This window comes from Argopecten irradians, chromosome 4, assembly GCF_041381155.1.
Source record: "Argopecten irradians isolate NY chromosome 4, Ai_NY, whole genome shotgun sequence".
NCBI classification, from domain to species: domain Eukaryota; kingdom Metazoa; phylum Mollusca; class Bivalvia; order Pectinida; family Pectinidae; genus Argopecten; species Argopecten irradians.
Window position 1 is genome coordinate 10,967,707 of NC_091137.1, and position 22,551 is coordinate 10,990,257.

Here is a 22,551-nt window from a genome sequence, read left to right on the forward strand (position 1 = left end):
TAAGAAAAAATATGATATAGAGTTATATAGAGACCCGACTATAATGGTCTTTGGCATTGTAGACAATTGTTTTGCGGACCAATTTAATTTTTTAATTTTATCATGGAAATATTATATATATCATTGTAAATTGAAATCAAAAATTCATTCTGTTGAAGAATGGAAACCTACCTATTTTTCTACAAACAAAAAATGAAGATTTCGGCTTGAATTAGTATCCAATAAAGAAAAGAGATGGAATTTTGTATCTAAATTTTTTGATAGTATTTGATTATATTGACAACATGGAAAAGACCTCGTAAAAGTTGATATGTACAAACTATGTTTATAGAAATTGATTTTTGGATGCAGTGTATATGTGCAGTGACTGCTTATATATTAATGAAAACATCATGACCACGTGTTGATGAATGTAACAACAAAAAGTTTTGAATAAAAAAAGAATACTACTGATGTTGTCACTACCATTATGAATGCTTCCAATATTACAGGTGTCGCTACTTCTACTGATGTAGCCATTACTACTACTGGTGGAGCAACTACTACTGAAGCTGCCACTATAACTGATGTTACAACTACTACTGACGCTGCGACTACTACTGGTGCTGCAACTACTACTGGTGCTGCAACTACTACTGGTGCTGCCACTACTACTGAAGCTACAACTACTACTGGTGCTGCCACTTCCACCACTGAATCTGCCACTACTATTACTGGTGGTGCCACTACAACTATTGAAGCTGTAACTACCACTAGTAATGCTGTCACACCTACCGGTGCTGCCACTACTACTGGTGTAATTACTACTACTGAAGCTGCCACAACTACTATTGAAGCTGCATCTACTACTACTGGTGATGCCACTACTACTACTGATGCTGCTACTACTACTACTGGTGATGCCACTACTACTATTGAAGCTGCATCTACTACTACTGGTGATGCCACTACTACTACTGATGCTGCTACTACTACTACTGGTGATGCCACTACTACTATTGAAGCTGCATCTACTACTACTGGTGATGCCACTACTACTACTGATGCTGCAACTACTACGACTGGCGCAGCCACTACTACTACTGATGCTGCAACTACTACGACTGGCGCAGCCACTACTACAACTGATGCTGCAACTGCTACTACTGATGCTGTCACTATTACTACTGATACTGCCACTACTACTGAATCTTCCACTACTACTACTGATGTCGCCACTACTATTACTGATGCTGCCACTATTACTACTAATGCTGCCACTACTACTACTGATGCTGCAACTACTACTATTGAAGCTGCCACTACCACTGTTAATGCTGCCACTACTACTGGTGGTGCTACCACTACTACTGGTGCTGCCACTTCTACTGGTGATGCCACTCCCACCACTGAAGCTGTCACTTCTACTGCTGGTGGTGCTACTACTACTATTGAAGTTTCCACTACTACTGGTGCTGCCACTTCTACTGGTGCCGCCGCTACTACAACTGGTGCTGCCACTATTACCACTGGTGCAGCCACTACTACTACTGGTGCTGCCACTACTACTACTGGTGCAGCCAGTTCTACTACTGGTGCTGCCACTACTACAACTGGTGCTGCCACAACAACAACTGGTGCTGTCGCAACTACAACTGATGCTGTCACTACTGCAACTGGTGCTGTCACAACTACAACTGGTGCTGCCACAACTACAACTGATGCTGTCACTTCTACTACTGGTGCTGTCACAACTACTACTGGTGCTACCACTGCTACAACTGGTGCTGTCACTACTACAACTGGTGCTGCCACTACTACAACAGGTGCTGCAATTACCACTGCCATCTTTGACATAAGTAAGTATAAAATTTATATCGACATGGAAGAAGATAAAATAAAGGACAATTTAAAGTAAACCCAGTGTGGTTTAGAAGGAGCCATTGGTACAAGATATGTAGGTCTGATGCATTTCAATCCCTGAGAGAAATTGTTATATATTGTTACATGATTATTAGTTATTCTATTATTGCCATTTGGTTTTTAGGATACTTAGTCTATCTCTTTAAGAAAAAGGGGTCTTTCAGAGTAGACAACTCCCGCGGTAAGCAGATGGTGTTAAAATAGCAAACTTTAAATAATTGTAATGTATATGGGCCTATACAAAATAACCTACCTTTGCTTTTCTTCACCAGTTAATTTCCGGATCACTATCCTGATTTCTGGTACCTTCACGACGGCGGAATGTGCATTGGACGGCACCATAAGTGAAGCGCTTCGCCAGTCTGTAAGTTATAGAGTGTGACACCAACCGTGTCACAATTATATACTCTAACACTATTTTTTTTTTTGGGGGGGGGGGGCGGTTAAAGATGAACTCCAAAAATTCACCAGTTTACTATTGCCATATTAACAATTAATATCAAAATTCATCGTCATTTTGTTTTGACGTTAGTTTTAGTGAGTCTATTCTACAAATACTATTTTCAAACTTTGTATGGTTTCGAAGAGAATAAACATGGTGTTAACTCATAATGACATGATTTACGTAAATTATACATAACTGAGAAAGTGATGACATTCCATACAACTTTTTTCCAGACCAAGCTTTTCCCGACGAGCCTTAAAACAGGTCTATTCAGTACTATCTATACAGATATCACCGACAGCAGACAGTTGTACAGTCTTGTCTGATATAGCCTACATAATTTATATTGTATCATTTTACTTTACAGATCACATCTTCATTTCAAAACGCAAATCCCGCCATACAATGGATTGATGTGACAGACTGCTCGTAAGCATTGGTTTGAGTTTGTGTGTTTGTTAATTTAAAGTAGACAAAGAGTAACTCTGGGTGGGAATAGACATAAGATTTGGTGTTCAATTAACTATTCGACCTTTCATTTTGTCAAACTAACCCAATTATTCTAAATTTCACATTAGTAATTTTCCTAGAGATAAGGTATATTTGTAACTCTATATATTTGATCTGAATGTGTATTTTCTATGACTATCATGGTAAAGAAAATAAATCAGTTGCCCGGTGAATTACTATAAGTAAAATCCGTCCTTGCATCTCGGCGTGTATTTCGGACATTCATCATTGTGGTTCAGTCCTAATAATAAATCCTATGCTTTATTATATTATCATCCTACTAATACCAGTATGATCGCTACATTCACAGTATACTAACGAACACCTCTATTCTAGACTGGGCAGTCTGTACGCGACCCTAAATGTGACCATGCTGAACACCGTCGATGACATTGCTACACTTGTGGGTAACCTACAGGATCTGGTCGACGGTAACCAACAAGTGGGAGGCTACACCGTGGTCCATGTCAACGTACAGGATACAGCCACAACCTACGACTGTAAGATCAAACTCACCTGTCGCAAACATTTTGATTGGTTAAAACCATCTCATATGTCATCAACATTTGAAACGTCGTTTCTGATTGGCTTTTACAGTTCTAGCCAAACAGACGTTCAATCAAAGTCGACTTTCACAAATGGAGAAAGTATTGAATACTCATTATAATAGGTTATTTTAAATATATGTTTTTTATGTCATTGATTATATCAAAATGAATTTATTTCTGAGGTACATGTACATATTTGAGATAGGGTTAACTTGGTTGTTGTTGGTTTTTCTCGTGTACTTCGAAAATGGCTGTTCATTCTTGTTAAAGCTTAATAATATGAGAAACAACAGTATTTTTCTTCAATATTCTATTTCTATATTTCAATCTTAAAATCGACAAATTTTATTGACACATTGTAAGGTAAATATATTGTCCCATGAAATACAACTGTTGCTTCTAATCATGGGTATTTGTAACTGTACAGAAGGCGCTTTCTCTTCCAAAAACAGTGCTCACTGATGATGTGTTTTTAATTTAAGAAAGAAATAAAACTTCAAAATAGCTCCTTTAAACCAATTTTTATTCATTTTGAATAATTATCATTTAGCTAATGTTAAAGAGCTTCGTTAAGCCATTAGGTCATTTCATGAAATAGCAAGAGCATTTACAAAAAAGAAATCTACCAAATATGTTAATTGTACAGAAAAAAAACGTAATACAGAGAGATTAAGGGAGTTCCAAATCGACAAGAAATACTTGTTAGATTATTATTTGAAATACTTTGTTGTCATTCCAGTGAACATAACGGCCACTACTCCGCCATGTGACATTTTTGATGCCTTTAATTCCGGATTAACATGTCCGTAAGTACACGTGTAATGAATTATTGATATTATGATTATGTATCGTGTATCGTTAAACATGTCATTGGTTAGTTGATCACTTCTTTAATGAGAAACAAGATTTGAGTAAACAATTTACACTTCAAACATGCCTCCATAGTTTTTTAAGTTTAGTCGAGACTGTTGATAACTGCAGCATTGAGCTGTAAAACTGAAAAAAATTGATATAGTTCATCATACGAGTGAATAACTAAATATTGCATGTAACGAGTGTTTCCATTATATTATTATTATATTTCACCAGCATTTGAAGGATTAAAATTGACGTTGTCCTTCATAGCGACGCTTCTGATTGGCTGATATAATGGCGCAATGATGTCATAGAAAAAAAGTCCCAAAATGAATTTTGAATTTTTAGGGAATTATCTTTGGTAAATTTAATTATAAGGTATTGGATAATGTTTTAGACATATAATACACTATTCATAATCTGCTTCCCGGTTTATTCAGAGTGCACTAAGATTTTTGTGTTATATCATGATAACATAAAGATATATTTTCAAATTAAACCTTAAATATTTTGTATAGGCTATAGTTAAGGTTTTTGTTCTATTTTCTTATCGAATTAAATAGTTCCAGTTTGTACATTAAGCTTGATCATCGATATTTCTCGGAGAATCTCCCAATACTACCCTCCATCATGGGACACTCCTTGTTAATCGGCTTTAGTGTGTCGAAAATAGTGCTAGAAATAGGAAACCTGGTTTTTTTTCTAAACAGCGGAAAATATTAGCTTTAATTGCTAATTATGTTTGTCTGTTTACTTTGGGATAGAGAGGGAATGTATTTATCAATCTTATTTTATCAAACTATATTTCTTGTACAGATTCACGTCGACTTCGGCTGCCCCTGATACAACAACAGGTACTTAATGTTTATAAACCTATAAGTAGAGAAATGGCTTCTCCAATTTTGTAGTTTTATAAAATCAACATAAGGCTACAAATATAATTAAACCTTAGTGAATTACTTCATGATAAGTTTTTCAACGAGCGTCCTTCCTAAGAATACTATGTTTTAAATCCTTGTTTTGATTAATGAAAAAAAAACTGAAAACTGAAAAAAGTTTAAAAAAAATCACTAAAACTCATCAAAAATAACATTAACTATGGCAGGAAATTCATAAACTTTCAACATCAAAATATAATTCTAAATTTTCTTTTTTTTACTTAAGAAAAAATATGATATAGAGTTATATAGAGACCCGACTCATAATGGTCTTTGGCATTGTAGACAATTGTTTTTGCGGACCAATTTAATTTTTTTAATTTTATCATGGAAATATTATATATATCATTGTAAATTGAAATCAAAAATTCATTCTTGTTGAAGAATGGAAACCTACCTATTTTTCTACAAACAAAAAATGAAGATTTCGGCTTGAATTAGTATCCAATAAAGAAAAGAGATGGAATTTTGTATCTAAATTTTTTGATAGTATTTGATTATATTGACAACATGGTAAAAGACCTCGTAAAAGTTGATATGTACAAACTATGTTTATAGAAATTGATTTTTGGATGCAGTGTATATGTACAGTGACTGCTTATATATTTAATGAAAACATCATGACCACTTGTTGATGAATGTAACAACAAAAAGTTTTGAATAAAAAAAGAATACTACTGATGTTGTCACTATCATTATGAATGCTTCCAATATTACAGGTGTCGCTACTTCTACTGATGTAGCCATTACTACTACTGGGGAGCAACTACTACTGAAGCTGCCACTATAACTGATGTTACAACTACTACTGACGCTGCGACTACTACTGGTGCTGCAACTACTACTGATGTGCTACTGCTGCAACTACTACTGGTGCTGGTCCAGCTGCCACTACTACTGAAGCTACAACTACTACTGGTGCTGCCACTTCCACCACTGAATCTGCCACTACTATTACTGGTGGTGCCACTACAACTATTGAAGCTGTAACTACCACTAGTAATGCTGTCACACCTACCGGTGCTGCCACTACTACTGGTGTAATTACTACTACTGAAGCTGCCACAACTACTATTGAAGCTGCATCTACTACTACTGGTGATGCCACTACTACTACTGATGCTGCTACTACTACTACTGGTGATGCCACTACTACTACTATTGAAGCTGCATCTACTACTACTGGTGATGCCACTACTACTACTGATGCTGCTACTACTACTACTGGTGATGCCACTACTACTATTGAAGCTGCATCTACTACTACTGGTGATGCCACTACTACTACTGATGCTGCAACTACTACGACTGGCGCAGCCACTACTACTACTGATGCTGCAACTACTACGACTGGCGCAGCCCACTACTACTACAACTGATGCTGCAACTGCTACTACTGATGCTGTCACTATTACTACTGATACTGCCCACTACTACTGAATCTTCCACTACTACTACTGATGTCGCCACTACTATTACTGATGCTGCCACTATTACTACTAATGCTGCCACTACTACTACTGATGCTGCAACTACTACTATTGAAGCTGCCACTACAACTGTTAATGCTGCCACTACTACTGGTGGTGCTACCACTACTACTGGTGCTGCCACTTCTACTGGTGATGCCACTCCCACCACTGAAGCTGTCACTTCTACTGCTGGTGGTGCTACTACTACTATTGAAGTTTCCACTACTACTGGTGCTGCCACTTCTACTGGTGCCGCCGCTACTACAACTGGTGCTGCCACTATTACCACTGGTGCAGCCACTACTACTACTGGTGCTGCCACTACTACTACTGGTGCAGCCAGTTCTACTACTGGTGCTGCCACTACTACAACTGGTGCTGCCACAACAACAACTGGTGCTGTCGCAACTACAACTGATGCTGTCACTACTGCAACTGGTGCTGTCACAACTACAACTGGTGCTGCCACAACTACAACTGATGCTGTCACTTCTACTACTGGTGCTGTCACAACTACTACTGGTGCTACCCACTGCTACAACTGGTGCTGTCACTACTACAACTGGTGCTGCCACTACTACAACAGGTGCTGCAATTACCACTGCCATCTTTGACATAAGTAAGTATAAAATTTATAATCGACATGGAAGAAGATAAAATAAAGGACAATTTAAAGTAAACCCAGTGTGGTTTAGAAGGAGCCATTGGTACAAGATATGTAGGTCTGATGCATTTCAATCCCTGAAAGAAATTGTTATATATTGTTACATGACTATTAGTTATTCTATTATTGCCATTTGGTTTTTAGGATACTTAGTCTATCTCTTTAAGAAAAAGGGGTCTTTCAGAGTAGACAACTCCCGCGGTAAGCAGATGGTGTTAAAATAGCAAACTTTAAATAATTGTAATGTATATGGGCCTATACAAAATAACCTACATTTGCTTTTCTTCACCAGTTAATTTCCGGATCACTATCCTGATTTCTGGTACCTTCACGACGGCGGAATGTGCATTGGACGGCACCATAAGTGAAGCGCTTCGCCAGTCTGTAAGTTATAGAGTGTGACACCAACCGTGTATATACTCTAACACTATTTTTTTTTTTTGGGGGGGGGGGGGGGGCGGTTAAAGATGAACTCCAAAAATTCACCAGTTTACTATTGCCATATTAACAATTAATATCAAAATTCATCGTCATTTTGTTTTGACGTTAGTTTTAGTGAGTCTATTCTACAAATACTATTTTCAAACTTTGTATGGTTTCGAAGAGAATAAACATGGTGTTAACTCATAATGACATGATTTACGTAAATTATACATAACTGAGAAAGTGATGACATTCCATAAAACTTTTTTCCAAACCAAGCTTTTCCCGACGAGCCTTAAAACAGGTCTATTCAGTACTATCTATACAGATATCACCGACAGCAGACAGTTGTACAGTCTTGTCTGATATAGCCTACATAATTTATATTGTATCATTTTACTTACAGATCACATCTTCATTTCAAAACGCAAATCCCGCCATACAATGGATTGATGTGACAGACTGCTCGTAAGCATTGGTTTGAGTTTGTGTGTTTGTTAATTTAAAGTAGACAAAGAGTAACTCTGGGTGGGAATAGACATAAGATTTGGTGTTCAATTAACTATTCGACCTTTCATTTTGTCAAACTAACCCAATTATTCTAAATTTCACATTAGTAATTTTCCTAGAGATAAGGTATATTTGTAACTCTATATTTGATCTGAATGTGTATTTTCTATGACTATCATGGTAAAGAAAATAAATCAGTTGCCGGTGAATTACTATAAGTAAAATCCGTCCTTGCATCTCGGTGTGTATTTCGGACATTCATCATTGTGGTTCAGTCCTAATAATAAATCCTATGCTTTATTATATTATCATCCTACTAATACCAGTATGATCGCTACATTCACAGTATACTAACGAACACCTCTATTCTAGACTGGGCAGTCTGTACGCGACCCTAAATGTGACCATGCTGAACACCGTCGATGACATTGCTACACTTGTGGGTAACCTACAGGATCTGGTCGACGGTAACCAACAAGTGGGAGGCTACACCGTGGTCCATGTCAACGTACAGGATACAGCCACAACCTACGACTGTAAGATCAAACTCACCTGTCGCAAACATTTTGATTGGTTAAAACCATCTCATATGTCATCAACATTTGAAACGTCGTTTCTGATTGGCTTTTACAGTTCTAGCCAAACAGACGTTCAATCAAAGTCGACTTTCACAAATGGAGAAAGTATTGAATACTCATTATAATAGTTTATTTTAAATATATGTTTTTTATGTCATTGATTATATCAAAATGAATTTATTTCTGAGGTACATGTACATATTTGAGATAGGGTTAACTTGGTTGTTGTTGGTTTTTCTCGTGTACTTCGAAAATGGCTGTTCATTCTTGTTAAAGCTTAATAATATGAGAAACAACAGTATTTTTCTTCAATATTCTATTTCTATATTTCAATCTTAAAATCGACAAATTTTATTGACACATTGTAAGGTAAATATATTGTCCCATGAAATACAACTGTTGCTTCTAATCATGGGTATTTGTAACTGTACAGAAGGCGCTTTCTCTTCCAAAAACAGTGCTCACTGATGATGTGTTTTTAATTTAAGAAAGAAATAAAACTTCAAAATAGCTCCTTTAAACCAATTTTTATTCATTTTGAATAATTATCATTTAGCTAATGTTAAAGAGCTTCGTTTAGCCATTAGGTCATGTCATGAAATAGCAAGAGCATTTACAAAAAAAAAATCTACCAAATATGTTAATTGTACAGAAAAAAAACGTAATACAGAGAGATTAAGGGAGTTCCAAATCGACAAGAAATACTTGTTAGATTATTATTTGAAATACTTTGTTGTCATTCCAGTGAACATAACGGCCACTACTCCGCCATGTGACATTTTTGATGCCTTTAATTCCGGATTAACATGTCCGTAAGTACACGTGTAATGAATTATTGATATTATGATTATGTATCGTGTATCGTTAAACATGTCATTGGTTAGTTGATCACTTCTTTAATGAGAAACAAGATTTGAGTAAACAATTTACACTTCAAACATGCCTCCATAGTTTTTTAAGTTTAGTCGAGACTGTTGATAACTGCAGCATTGAGCTGTAAAACTGAAAAAAATTGATATAGTTCATCATACGAGTGAATAACTAAATATTGCATGTAACGAGTGTTTCCATTATATTATTATTATATTTCACCAGCATTTGAAGGATTAAAATTGACGTTGTCCTTCATAGCGACGCTTCTGATTGGCTGATATAATGGCGCAATGATGTCATAGAAAAAAAGTCCCAAAATGAATTTTGAATTTTTAGGGAATTATCTTTGGTAAATTTAATTATAAGGTATTGGATAATGTTTTAGACATATAATACACTATTCATAATCTGCTTCCCGGTTTATTCAGAGTGCACTAAGATTTTTGTGTTATATCATGATAACATAAAGATATATTTTCAAATTAAACCTTAAATATTTTGTATAGGCTATAGTTAAGGTTTTTGTTCTATTTTCTTATCGAATTAAATAGTTCCAGTTTGTACATTAAGCTTGATCATCGATATTTCTCGGAGAATCTCCCAAAACTACCCGTCCATCATGGGACACTCCTTGTTAATCGGCTTTAGTGTGTCGAAAATAGTGCTAGAAATAGGAAACCTGGTTTTTTTTCTAAACAGCGGAAAATATTAGCTTTAATTGCTAATTATGTTTGTCTGTTTACTTTGGGATAGAGAGGGAATGTATTTATCAATCTTATTTTATCAAACTATATTTCTTGTACAGATTCACGTCGACTTCGGCTGCCCCTGATACAACAACAGGTACTTAATGTTTATAAACCTATAAGTAGAGAAATGGCTTCTCCAATTTTGTAGTTTTATAAAATCAACATAAGGCTACAAATATAATTAAACCTTAGTGAATTACTTCATGATAAGTTTTTCAACGAGCGTCCTTCCTAAGAATACTATGTTTTAAATCCTTGTTTTGATTAATGAAAAAAAACTGAAAACTGAAAAAAGTTTAAAAAAATCACTAAAACTCATCAAAAATAACATTAACTATGGCAGGAAATTCATAAACTTTCAACATCAAAATATAATTCTAAATTTTCTTTTTTTTCTTTCTCATAATTCAGATCATTTTGTATCTGTACCGTCATTTATGGTGTTTCAGCTACTTCTACTGCCGCCTCAACTACGGAAGATGCTACAACTATTACTCATGGTCCTGTCACAACTACTACTGGTGCTGCCGCAACTACTAGTGCTCTCATTACTACTACTACTGATACTGCCACAAGTACAACTGGTGCTGCCACTGCTACTACTGGTGCTGCCACTGCAACAACTAGTGATGCTGCTACTTCTACAACTGGTGCTACTACTACTGGTGTTGTCACAACAACTGATGGTGATGCTGTTACTACTACCACTGTTGCTGCCACTATTACTGCTGATGCTGCCACTACCACCACTGGTACTGCCACTACTACCACTGGTACTGCCACTACTACCGATGCTGCCACTACTACTACTGGTACTGCCACTACTACTGATGCTGCCACTACTACTACTGGTACTGCCACTACTACCACTGGTACTGCCACTACTACTGATGCTGCCGCTACTACTACTGGTGCTGTCACTACTACTACTGGTGCTGCCACTACTACTGATGCTGTTACTTCTACTACTGGTACTGCCACTACTACTGGTGCTGTCACTACTACTGAAGCTGCCACTACTACTGATGCTGCCACTACTACTACTGGTACTGCCACTACTACCACTGGTACTGCCACTACTACTACTGGTACTGCCACTACTACCACTGGTACTGCCACTACTACCACTGGTACTGCCACTACTACTGATGCTGCCACTACTACTGATGCTGCCACTACTACTACTGGTACTGTCACTACTACCACTGGTACTGCCACTACTACCACTGATACAGCCACTACTACTGATGCTGCCACTACTACTGATGCTGCCACTACTACTACTGGTACTGTCACTACTACCACTGGTACTGCCACTACTACCACTGATACAGCCACTACTACTGATGCTGCCACTACTACTACTGGTACTGCCACTACTACTGATGCTGACACTACTACTACTACTACTGGTACTACCACTACTACTGATGCTGCCACTACTACCACTGGTACTGCCACTACTACCACTGGTACTGCCACTACTACCACTGGTACTGCCGCTACTACTGATGCTGCCACTACTACCACTGGTACTGCCACTACTACTGATGCTGCCACTACCACTACTGGTACTGCCACTACTACTGATGCTGCCACTACTACTACTGGTACTGCCACTACTACTGATGCTGCCACTATTACTGCTGATGCTGTCACTACTACCACTGGTACTGCCACTACTACCACTGGTACTGCCACTACTACTGATGCTGCCACTACTTCTACTAGTACTGTCACTACTAGTGATGCTGCACTACTACTACTACTGATGTGTACGCTGATGCCACTACTACTGTATGCTGCCACTATTACTGCTGACCACTGCACTACCATTTGCTCCCACCTACTGGTACTGCACTACACCATGGTACTACCACTGTACTACTTGAGCCACACACTACTGTACTGCCTACTACTGTGCTACTACTACACTGGACTACCACTACTACTGCCCTACTACCACTGATGCCACTACCACTGGTACTGCCACACTACCACTACTACCATGCCCACTGCACACTACTGCCACTACACACTGGTACTCTGTACTGCCACCTACTGGTCTGCACACTACTACTGGTACTGCAACTCCAGTACGACTATACTGTGCTCCTACTACTTACCACTGTCTGCCACTACTACACTGGTACTGCCACTACTACTGTGCTGCCACTATGCTGCCATCCACTACTACTACTGGTACAACCGCAGCTACTACACTGGTCTGCTACTACTACTACTGCACATGATGCTGCCCTACTACTACTACTGATGCTGCAACTACTACTACTGATGCTGCCACTACTACTACTACTGGTTCCGCCACTATAGCTACTGGTTGATATTGCCACAACTACTGGTGGTGTCACTGCTACTACTACAGATGCTGTCACTGCTACTGGTGCTGTCAGTTCTACGGGTGCTGTCACTACTGCCGATACTACTACCACTATAAGCGCTGCCACAACTACTGGTGCTGCTACCACTGCAAGCTCAGACACAACTACTCTTACTGTGACTACTACTGCTGCTGCTTCCCTTACCACTACAGATGCTACCACTTCTACTGTTACAGCAACTACTACCGGTGCTTCTACCACTAAAAATGTTGCCACAACTACTGGTGATGTGACTACTTCTACAGATGCTGCCACTACTACTGGTGCTGTGACTACTACTACAGATGCTACCATTACAAGCGCCACTACTACTGGTGAATCCACTATTACTACTGGTGCAAGCACTACTACTACTGGTGCAGCAACTACTACTGGTGCAGTCACTACTACTACTGGCGCTGCCACTACTACTGCTGCTGCCCCTACCACCACTACTGATAGAGCAACTACCACTGGTGCTTCTACCACTAAAAGTGTTGACACAACTACTGGTGATGTGACTACTTCTACAGATGCTGCCACTACTTCTGGTGTTGCCACTACTACAGATGCTGTCACTCCTACCAGTTCTGCTACCACTACAAACTCGGTCACAACTACTGGTGCTGTGACTACTACTACAGATGATGGCACTACTACTGGTGTTGCCACTACTACTGGTGCTATGACAACTACTGCTTGGGCTGTCACTACTACTTGTGCTACCATTACTGCTACTGGTACTGTAACCACTACAACAGATGTTGCCACTAATACATATGCTGTCACTACTACTGGTGCTACCATTACTACTGGTGCTGCTACCACTACAACAGAGGCTGCCAACACTACAAGCGCTGCAACAGCTACTGGGTCTGTGACTACTACTACTGATGCCGCGACTACTACTGGTATCGCCACCACTACTAGAGACCATACCACAACTACAAATGCCGCCACTACTACTGGGTCTGTCACTACTACTGGTGATGCTACAACTACAAGTGCTGCTACAACTTCTAGTGCTGTTACTACTACTGCAGATGGCGCAACTACTACTGGTGCTACCACAACTACTGATGGTACCACAGGTACTGATGCTGTAACCACTACTACCGATGCTACCACTACAACAGATGTTTTAACTACTACTGGTGCTGCTTCCACTTTACATGCTGCTACTACTACTGGTGCTGTCACTACTTCTACAGATGCTGCCACTACTATTGTTGATGCCACTAGTACTACAGATACTGTCACTACTACTGGTGCTGTCACTACTACTGGTGCTACCATTACTACTGGTGCTACTACCACTACAAGTCCTGCAACAACTACTGGGTCTGTGACTACTACTGGTGCTGCAACAACTACTACAGATGCTGTCACAACTTCTGGTGCTGCTTCCACTACAACAGATGCTTCCACTACTACTGGTGTTGCCACTACTACAACAAATTCTGTCACTACTACTACAGATGCTACCACTACTACTGGTGCTGCCACAACTACTGGTGCTGCTTCCACTACAACATATGCTTCCACTACTGCTGGTGCTGCTACCACAACAGCAGACGCTGCCACTACTACAGATGCTGTAACTACTACTGGTGCTATGACTACATCTACAGATGCTACTACAAATACTGGTGCTGTCACTACTACTGGTGCTACCATTATTACTGGTGCTGCTTCCACTACAACAGAGGCTGCCACTACTACTGGTGTTGCCACTACTACTACAGATGCTGTCACTACTACTGGTGCTACCATTACGACTGGTCCTACCACCACTACAAGTGCTGCAACAACTACTGGGTCTGTGACTACTACTACTGATGCTGCCACTGCTACTGATGATGTTACCACTACAAGTGCTATCACAACTACTGGTGCTGTGACTACTACTACAGATGCTACCACTACAACAGATGCTGCCACTACTACTGGTGCTGCCACAAGTACTGGTGCTGCAACCACTACTTCAGATGCTGTCACAACTACTGGTGCTGCTTCCACTACAACAGAGGCAGCCACTACTACTGGTGTTGCCACTACTACTACAGATGCTGTCACTACTACTGGTGCTACCATTACGACTGGCGCTACCACCACTTCAAGTGCTGTAACAACTAATGGGTCTGTGACTACTACTTCTGGTGCTGCCACTACAAGTGCTGTAACAACTACTAGTGATATCACTACAACTACAGAGGCTGTCACAAGTACTGGTGCTACCACAAGTACTGGTGCTGCAACAATTACTAGTGTTGTGACTTCTACTACAGATGGTGCAACTACTGCTGGAGCTGCCACTACAACTGGTGCTACCACTCGTACTACTGCCACTACTTCTGAGGCTACCACAAGTACTGGAGCTGCCACAACTACTGGTTCTGCCATACCTTCTGGCACTGCCATAACTACAGATGCTTCCACTACTACTGGTACTGTGACTACTACAACAGGTGCTGCCACTACTACTGGAGCTGCAACTACTACTAGTACTGATATCACTGCAAGTGCTATAACAACTACTGGTGCTATCACAAGTACTGGTGCTGCGACCTCAACGACTGGACCCACTAAAACAACAGTGCCCACTATAACTGGTGGTTTTACCACGGTAATTGGTCCCACTACAACTGATGGTGTTACCACGACAACAGGACCCACCACAACTGGCGGTATTACCACGGTGACTGGTCCCACTACAACTGACTATATTACCACGACAACTGGTCCCACAACAACTATGGGTATTACTACAGCAGCTGCACCCACTACAACTGATGATGTTACCACGATAACTGCTCCCACTACAACTAATGGTGTTACCACGACAACTGGTCCTACTACAACTGGTGATGTTACCACGACAACTGGTCCCACTACAACTGGCGGTATTACCACGGAAACTGGTCCCACTACAAGTGGCGGTATTACCATGGTAACAGGCCCCACTACAAGTGGCGGTATTACCACGGTAACTGGTCCCACTTCAACTGGCGGTATAACCGCGACAACTGGTCCGACTACAACTGTTGGTATTACCGTAACAACTGATCTCACTACAACTGGTGGTTTAACTTCCACAAAAAGTTCAACTACAACTGGCGGTATGACCACGGCAACTGGTCCCACTACAGCTGCCGGTATTACCACGCCAACTGGACCCACTACAACTGGTAGTTTTACTTCTACAACTGGACCCAGTACAACAGGCGGTATTACCACGGCAACTGGCCCCACTACAGCTGCCGGTATTACCACGGCAACTGGACCCACTACAACTGGCGGTATTACCACAGTAACTGGTCCCACTACAACTGGCGGTACTATCACAGTAACTGGATCCACTACAACTGGTGGTTTAACTTCTACAACTGGTCTCACTACAACTGGCGGTATTACCACGGCAGGTGGTCCTACTACAACTGGCGCTATTACCATGACATCTGGTCCCACTACAACTGGTGGTTTAACTTCTACAACTGGTCTCACTTCAACTGGCGGTATTACCACGGTATCTGGTCCCACTACAACTGGTGGTTTAACTTCTACAACTGGTCTCACTCTAACTGGCGATATTACCACAGTAACTGGCCCCACTAAAACTGGCGGTATTACCACGACAATTGGTTCCACATCAACTAACAGTTTTACCTCAACAACTGGTTCCACTTCAACTGGCGGTTTAACTTCTACAACTGGTCCCACTACAACTGGCGGTTTAACTTCTTCAACTAGTCCCACTATAACTGGCGGTATTACCACGACAACTGGAGCCACTACAACTGGTGGTGTTACTACGACAACTGGAGCCACTACAACTGGTGATGTTACTACGGCAACTGCTCCCACTACAACTGGCGGTGTTACCACGACAACTGAAGCAACTACAACTGATGGTGTTACTACGACAACTGGTCCAACCATAACTGGTGGTATTACCACGACAACTGGTCCTACTACAACTGGTGTTGTCACCTCGACAAGAAGAGCCATTACAACTGATGGTGTAACCACGACAACTGGAGCCACTACAACTAGTGATGTTACTACGGCAACTGGTCCAACTACAACAGTTGGTGTTACCATGACAACTGAAGCCACAACAACTGATGGTGTTACTACGACAACTGGTCCCACCACAACTGGCGGTATCACCACGACAACTGGAGCCACTACAACTGGTGGTGTTACTACGATAACTGGTTCCACCACAACTGATGGCGTTACCGCGACAACTAGTCCCACTACAACTGGTGTTGTCACCTCGACAAGTGGAGCCACTACAACTAGTAATGTTACTACGACAACTGGTCCAACAACAACTGGTGGTGTTTCCACGACAACTGAAGCCACAACAACTGATGGTGTTACTACGGCAACTAGTCCCACCACAACTAGCGGTATTACCACGACAACTGGAGCCATAACAACTGGTGGTGTTACTACGACAACTGGTCCCACCACAACTGATGGTGTTACCACGACAACTGGTCCCACTACAACTGGCGGTAGTACAGCGACAACGGGAGCCACTACAACTGGTGGTGTTACTATGACAACTGGTCCCACCACATCTGATGGTATCACCACGACAACTGGCCCGACTACAATTGACGGTATTACCACGACAACTGGTCCCACTACAGCTGATGTTGTCACCACGACAACTGGAGCCACTACAACTGATGGTGTAACCACGACAACTAGACACACTACAGCTGGTAATGTTACCACGACAGTTGGGCCCACCACAACTGCTGCTATTAATTCATCAACGCCTGTAAGCTCACAAAGTAAGAACCTACATATGTATATTTCTCTTTCAAATGAATGCCTCTTATTATGTCTGGAATAAGGAAGAAACTTATGATATGTAAAGCAGTCATGAATATATCAATGTTGGTGTAGATAGTCTAATTCGGTGCTGATATTGTTAGTTACACTGTGTTCTATTGGGTCAATGGAAAATCTTAAGTTCGATTGGGTCACATCACAGTCTAAGAGCTCTCCGACTCATACCGGTATTTTTGCATGAACAAGAAAATCAATTTTAAGGTTAAGTTTTATTAGTCAAAAACATCAATGGGATATTTTTGTATACATACTGTATACATTATGTATTGTATACATAGTTTTACATACGTGATACTGAGATTGTGTCGATATCAAAGTATTGGTATAGGATACAATATTTTTCATGGACCCAATATAAATTTATTACCCGTGTAAAACACTGTTTATTTATATATATGTAATGCTATGTTTCTTTTCTCCTGCTTTCTGACCAATTGTTATGTAACCAACCATTTGTGTTTTCAGCAATCATCGTCACCGTATTTATATTCAGAGGGACGTTTACTACAGCTGACTGTGATAACGGGGTACTGAGTCAGAACATTTTTATAGCTGTAAGTAACCTTATTCTCATAAACCTTTATAGTCTTTCCTGGTATAAGTTACCATATTCTTACAAACCTCTTTTCGGGTAGAAGTTACCTTATTCTTACAAACTTCCATAGTCTTTCTGTGCATGAGTTACCTTATTATTACAAACCTTTACAGTTTGTCCGAATACAATTTAACAAATCTTTATTGTCTCTCCTGATATGAGTTACCTGATTCTTATACAAATCTTTATAGTCTTTCCGAATACAAGTTAATAAGTCAATTTTGCTTGTTACAAGCATTTTCATTGGCTTAAAAACTTACTTTATCAGCCCATAAAGGAAAAACTGGCCTCGCCGTTTGTAACGTTGCTTCTGATTGGTTGAGATGACGGCATAATGATTTCAAAGACAAAGAGTCCCAAAATGAATTTTGAATATTGAAGAGATTATGTTTAGTAAGTTGAATTATAAGGATTAATTTGAATAGATTTTTTTTATGTTATGGAGATATAACACAAAAATCTGAGTGTATTCTCATCATAAACCGCTTCTTGGTTTAATTAGAGTACACTCACATTTTTGTGTTATATCGCCATAACATAAAAAATATATTCAAGTTAATCCTTAAAAACATCCTTGCAAGCCTACACCCTTTAATGACATTGTCAAACTCTTAAAGATACATATCTTATATCTTTAAGAAAGGTGTTCTTAATTTAAAAAAAAATGGTATGCATAATGAACTATGTATTCATCGGGACGTCTGGTATACATGTAGATAGCTTCATTGTTAAGTAATATTTTCATAAATTTATGATTTTATTATATAAACATACTGTTATTGTTTAATCATTTAACAATTCCTTGCAAAACAATTAATTGCGAATACTTATATTTAAAATGTTTGATATATACATCCCTGACAAATTATGAATCCTGAAAGTTGATCTGTTTTTATTTGTTTTGTAGATTCGAAGTACAATGTTTTCACAAGTAACCTCTCTGCTGCTTGTGGTAGTTAGAGAATGCAGGTAAGTTACACGTAATTATAGAATAATTAAGTTTGTTAGCAGATCAAACTTTAATATATTCATTAGGATGTTCTCCTTGTGGGTCATATTGACACAACAGTATTTAAACAAAAGTAGTATTTATTGTATCATATCCTTTTCTTCCATATTGGTTGCTTTATACGTTAGATTTTACTTTTTCTTTTTTCCTTAAATTCTGTTACGGTTGACCTCACATCCCGTGACCGAGCAGGTTCTCTATGAGCTCCACCACATTGAGATAAAGGAAATTGGAAGGTATTTCCTGCACATGGTATTGGCCAACGTTATCCTCGCTTAGGATAATCTGATTTTTTTAATCCGATATATCATACTGAATACCAATCCAAGTCGACAAGATGCGTATGCTAGAATTATAATTAATGAAATATGTTGAGGTCCTTATTCATTATTTCTGCAACAATTGCTTATTTCAAATGCTTTAATATCAATTAATCCTATTCAGTGTATCTAATATTTTTCTTCGTTCTATTTTGTTAGCTTGGGGAGTTTAAGCGTTACACTAGAATCAACTGTGCCCGGTACTGCGACAGACTTGAAGTTGTTTACCGAGTTTCTCTACAACCTGTTTGATGGTGTCACCAACATAACAGTGGGTACCACTGTACTGCCGCTCAGAGAGATCAATGTCCTCAACCCAACGGATAACTCACTGCAATGTAATACCTTAGCTTAATTCTAAGTCATATTTCCCTGTTAGTTGAGGATATGTAGCGTTACCATATTGCAATGTTCCCGAACTCGTCTGCAGTAAAGACTGATGAACTTATAAGCTGTAATTACAAATGTACTTCAAACGACAATCTCAACCGTCATTATTTTTACTGTAAAATGCATAAGTCGTTTCAATGGAAAACCGATTAGTGTCCAAAATGATTTCTTTTATCATGAAACTAAATAGCATAACATAGTTCGCTTCATAGTAGGTGTTTTTATTCATCTATATACTTGGTTGTTTGTTTCTTGTAGACCCAATGTGTTGTTTTGTTTAATATGTTCGTGTTAAAATCAACATTAAAACAATATATTTCTTTAAATAGTGAACATATCCTCTTCTACCACGCTGTGTAACGTTTTCGATAACCTTCATCCAGACAACAACTACACCTGTCCGTAAGTATCACATTTACATACGAATGTAATTAACGGTTGTTGTTTTTTTAAAAATAAAATAAAAATATATATCATTGAAAACGAAATCTATAGTGCAATCCGTTTTTATGTTCTGTTCTGGCCGTCTCCCATCATTTGTACTGGTACATACATGTAAATGCATCTACAATACGTATGTAACATCTCACTGGTTATTTTATAATACTTCAAACACAATAATATGATGACAAAATGTTTGAATCATGCTTTTTTGACACTTTCAGATTTAACGAAACTCTACGTAAGTATTGAATTCCATGAAGATATACACTGTAGTTAAACAAGAAAATCTTCCGAGAATTTTATTCTATAATTGTTTATATTGAGATGGTAGAGTGATACAAGATCATTTTGCATTACAGATCTGATACTCGTTCCCTTTCACAATAGGAACACAATGCAATAATAAAGCAAAGCAAACAAAACCCGACCTTGGTTAGTCCTGAATTAATATAAAAGAAACTAAACATTAAATGTTATATATTTATTTATTGTAGCTACCCCAGCAGTTCCAGCCTGTTTCAATGGTACGTATTGTAATCAATTGTCAAAACACCTTTAAGTTGTGTTTTGAAAACAGTTATATTACAATGTTTAAAATATATATTTTTATATTAATCCTTAACGACGAATACATACAATGTACATGTCATACTGTTGTAAAAATAAAAGTTTTTTTTTATATATATAGCAACTCTTTAGGCATTTGTTCAAATGTTGGAATTTTATTTTGACTTCTTTTGGCAGCTACGGGAAGTGATACCGTTGTGTACAGCTTAAGCATCATATTCAATAGTTCCGAGACTATGCTGACGTCCACACTGAGTCAAGCTACCCTCTATACTGTACGTAGCTACAACAACCCTCTATACTGCACGTAGCTATAGCAACCCTCTATACTGTACGTAGCTATAACAACCCTCTAAACTGTACGTAGCTATAACAACCCTCTATACTGTACGTAGCTATAGCAACCCTCTATAATGTACGTAACTATAACAACCCTCTATACTGTACGTAGCTATAACTACCCTCTATACTGTACGCAGCTATAACAACCCTCTATACTGTACGTAGCTATAACAACCCTCTATACTGTACGTAGTTATAACAACCCTCTATACTGTACGTAGCTATAACAACCCTCTATACTGTACGTAGTTATAACAACCCTCTATACTGTTCGTAGCTATAACAACCCTCTATACTGTACGCAGCTAAAACAACCCTCTATACTGTACGTAGTTATAACAACCCTCTATACTGTACGTAGCTATAACAACCCTCTATACTGTACGTAGCTATAACAACCCTCTATAATGTACGTAGTTATAACAACCCTCTATACTGTACGTAGTTATAACAATCCTCTATACTGTACGTAGCTATAACAACCCTCTATACTGTACGTAGTTATAACAACCCTCTATACTGTACGTAGTTATAACAACCCTCTATACTGTACGTATTTATAACAATACTCTATAATGTACGTAGTTATAACAACCCTCTATACTGTACGTAGCTATAACAACCCTCTATACTGTAGGTAGCTATAACAACCCTCTATACTGTACGTATTTATAACAATCCTCTATAATGTACGTAGTTATAACAACCCTCTATACTGTACGTAGCTATAACAACCCTCTATACTGTACGTAGCTATAACAACCCTCTATACTGTAGGTAGCTATAACAACCCTCTATACTGTACGTAGCTATAACAACCCTCTATACTGTACGTAGTTATAACAACCCTCTATATTGTACGTATTAACAACCCTCTATACTGTACGTAGTTATAACAACCCTCTATACTGTACGTATTTATAACAATACTCTATAATGTACGTAGTTATAACAACCCTCTATACTGTACGTATTTATAACAATACTCTATTCTGTACGTAGCTATAATAACCCTCTATACTGTAGGTACCTATAACAACCCTCTATACTGTACGTATTTATAACAATCCTCTATAATGTACGTAGTTATAACAACCCTCTATGATGTACGTAGTTATAACAATCCTCTATACTGTACGTAGCTATAACAACCCTCTATACTGTACG

The 22,551-nt window shown here is 38.8% G+C and overlaps 1 protein-coding gene across 1 annotated transcript in view; it reads left to right on the top strand.

Moving 5' to 3' along the window:
* Window positions 1-22,551, top strand: part of LOC138322095 (pneumococcal serine-rich repeat protein-like) — a 61,346-nt gene that overhangs the window by 19,922 nt on the left and 18,873 nt on the right. Inside the window, 20 exon segments of the mRNA XM_069266151.1 lie at window positions 492-1,838; window positions 2,175-2,266; window positions 2,715-2,776; window positions 3,194-3,504; window positions 4,145-4,211; window positions 5,077-5,114; window positions 6,084-6,551; window positions 6,746-7,192; window positions 7,627-7,718; window positions 8,164-8,225; window positions 8,640-8,803; window positions 11,478-12,337; window positions 12,802-17,656; window positions 18,183-18,271; window positions 19,220-19,281; window positions 19,801-19,979; window positions 20,361-20,433; window positions 20,697-20,713; window positions 20,970-20,999; window positions 21,220-21,317. Coding sequence (XP_069122252.1) covers window positions 492-1,838; window positions 2,175-2,266; window positions 2,715-2,776; window positions 3,194-3,504; window positions 4,145-4,211; window positions 5,077-5,114; window positions 6,084-6,551; window positions 6,746-7,192; window positions 7,627-7,718; window positions 8,164-8,225; window positions 8,640-8,803; window positions 11,478-12,337; window positions 12,802-17,656; window positions 18,183-18,271; window positions 19,220-19,281; window positions 19,801-19,979; window positions 20,361-20,433; window positions 20,697-20,713; window positions 20,970-20,999; window positions 21,220-21,317 — 9,413 coding nt within the window.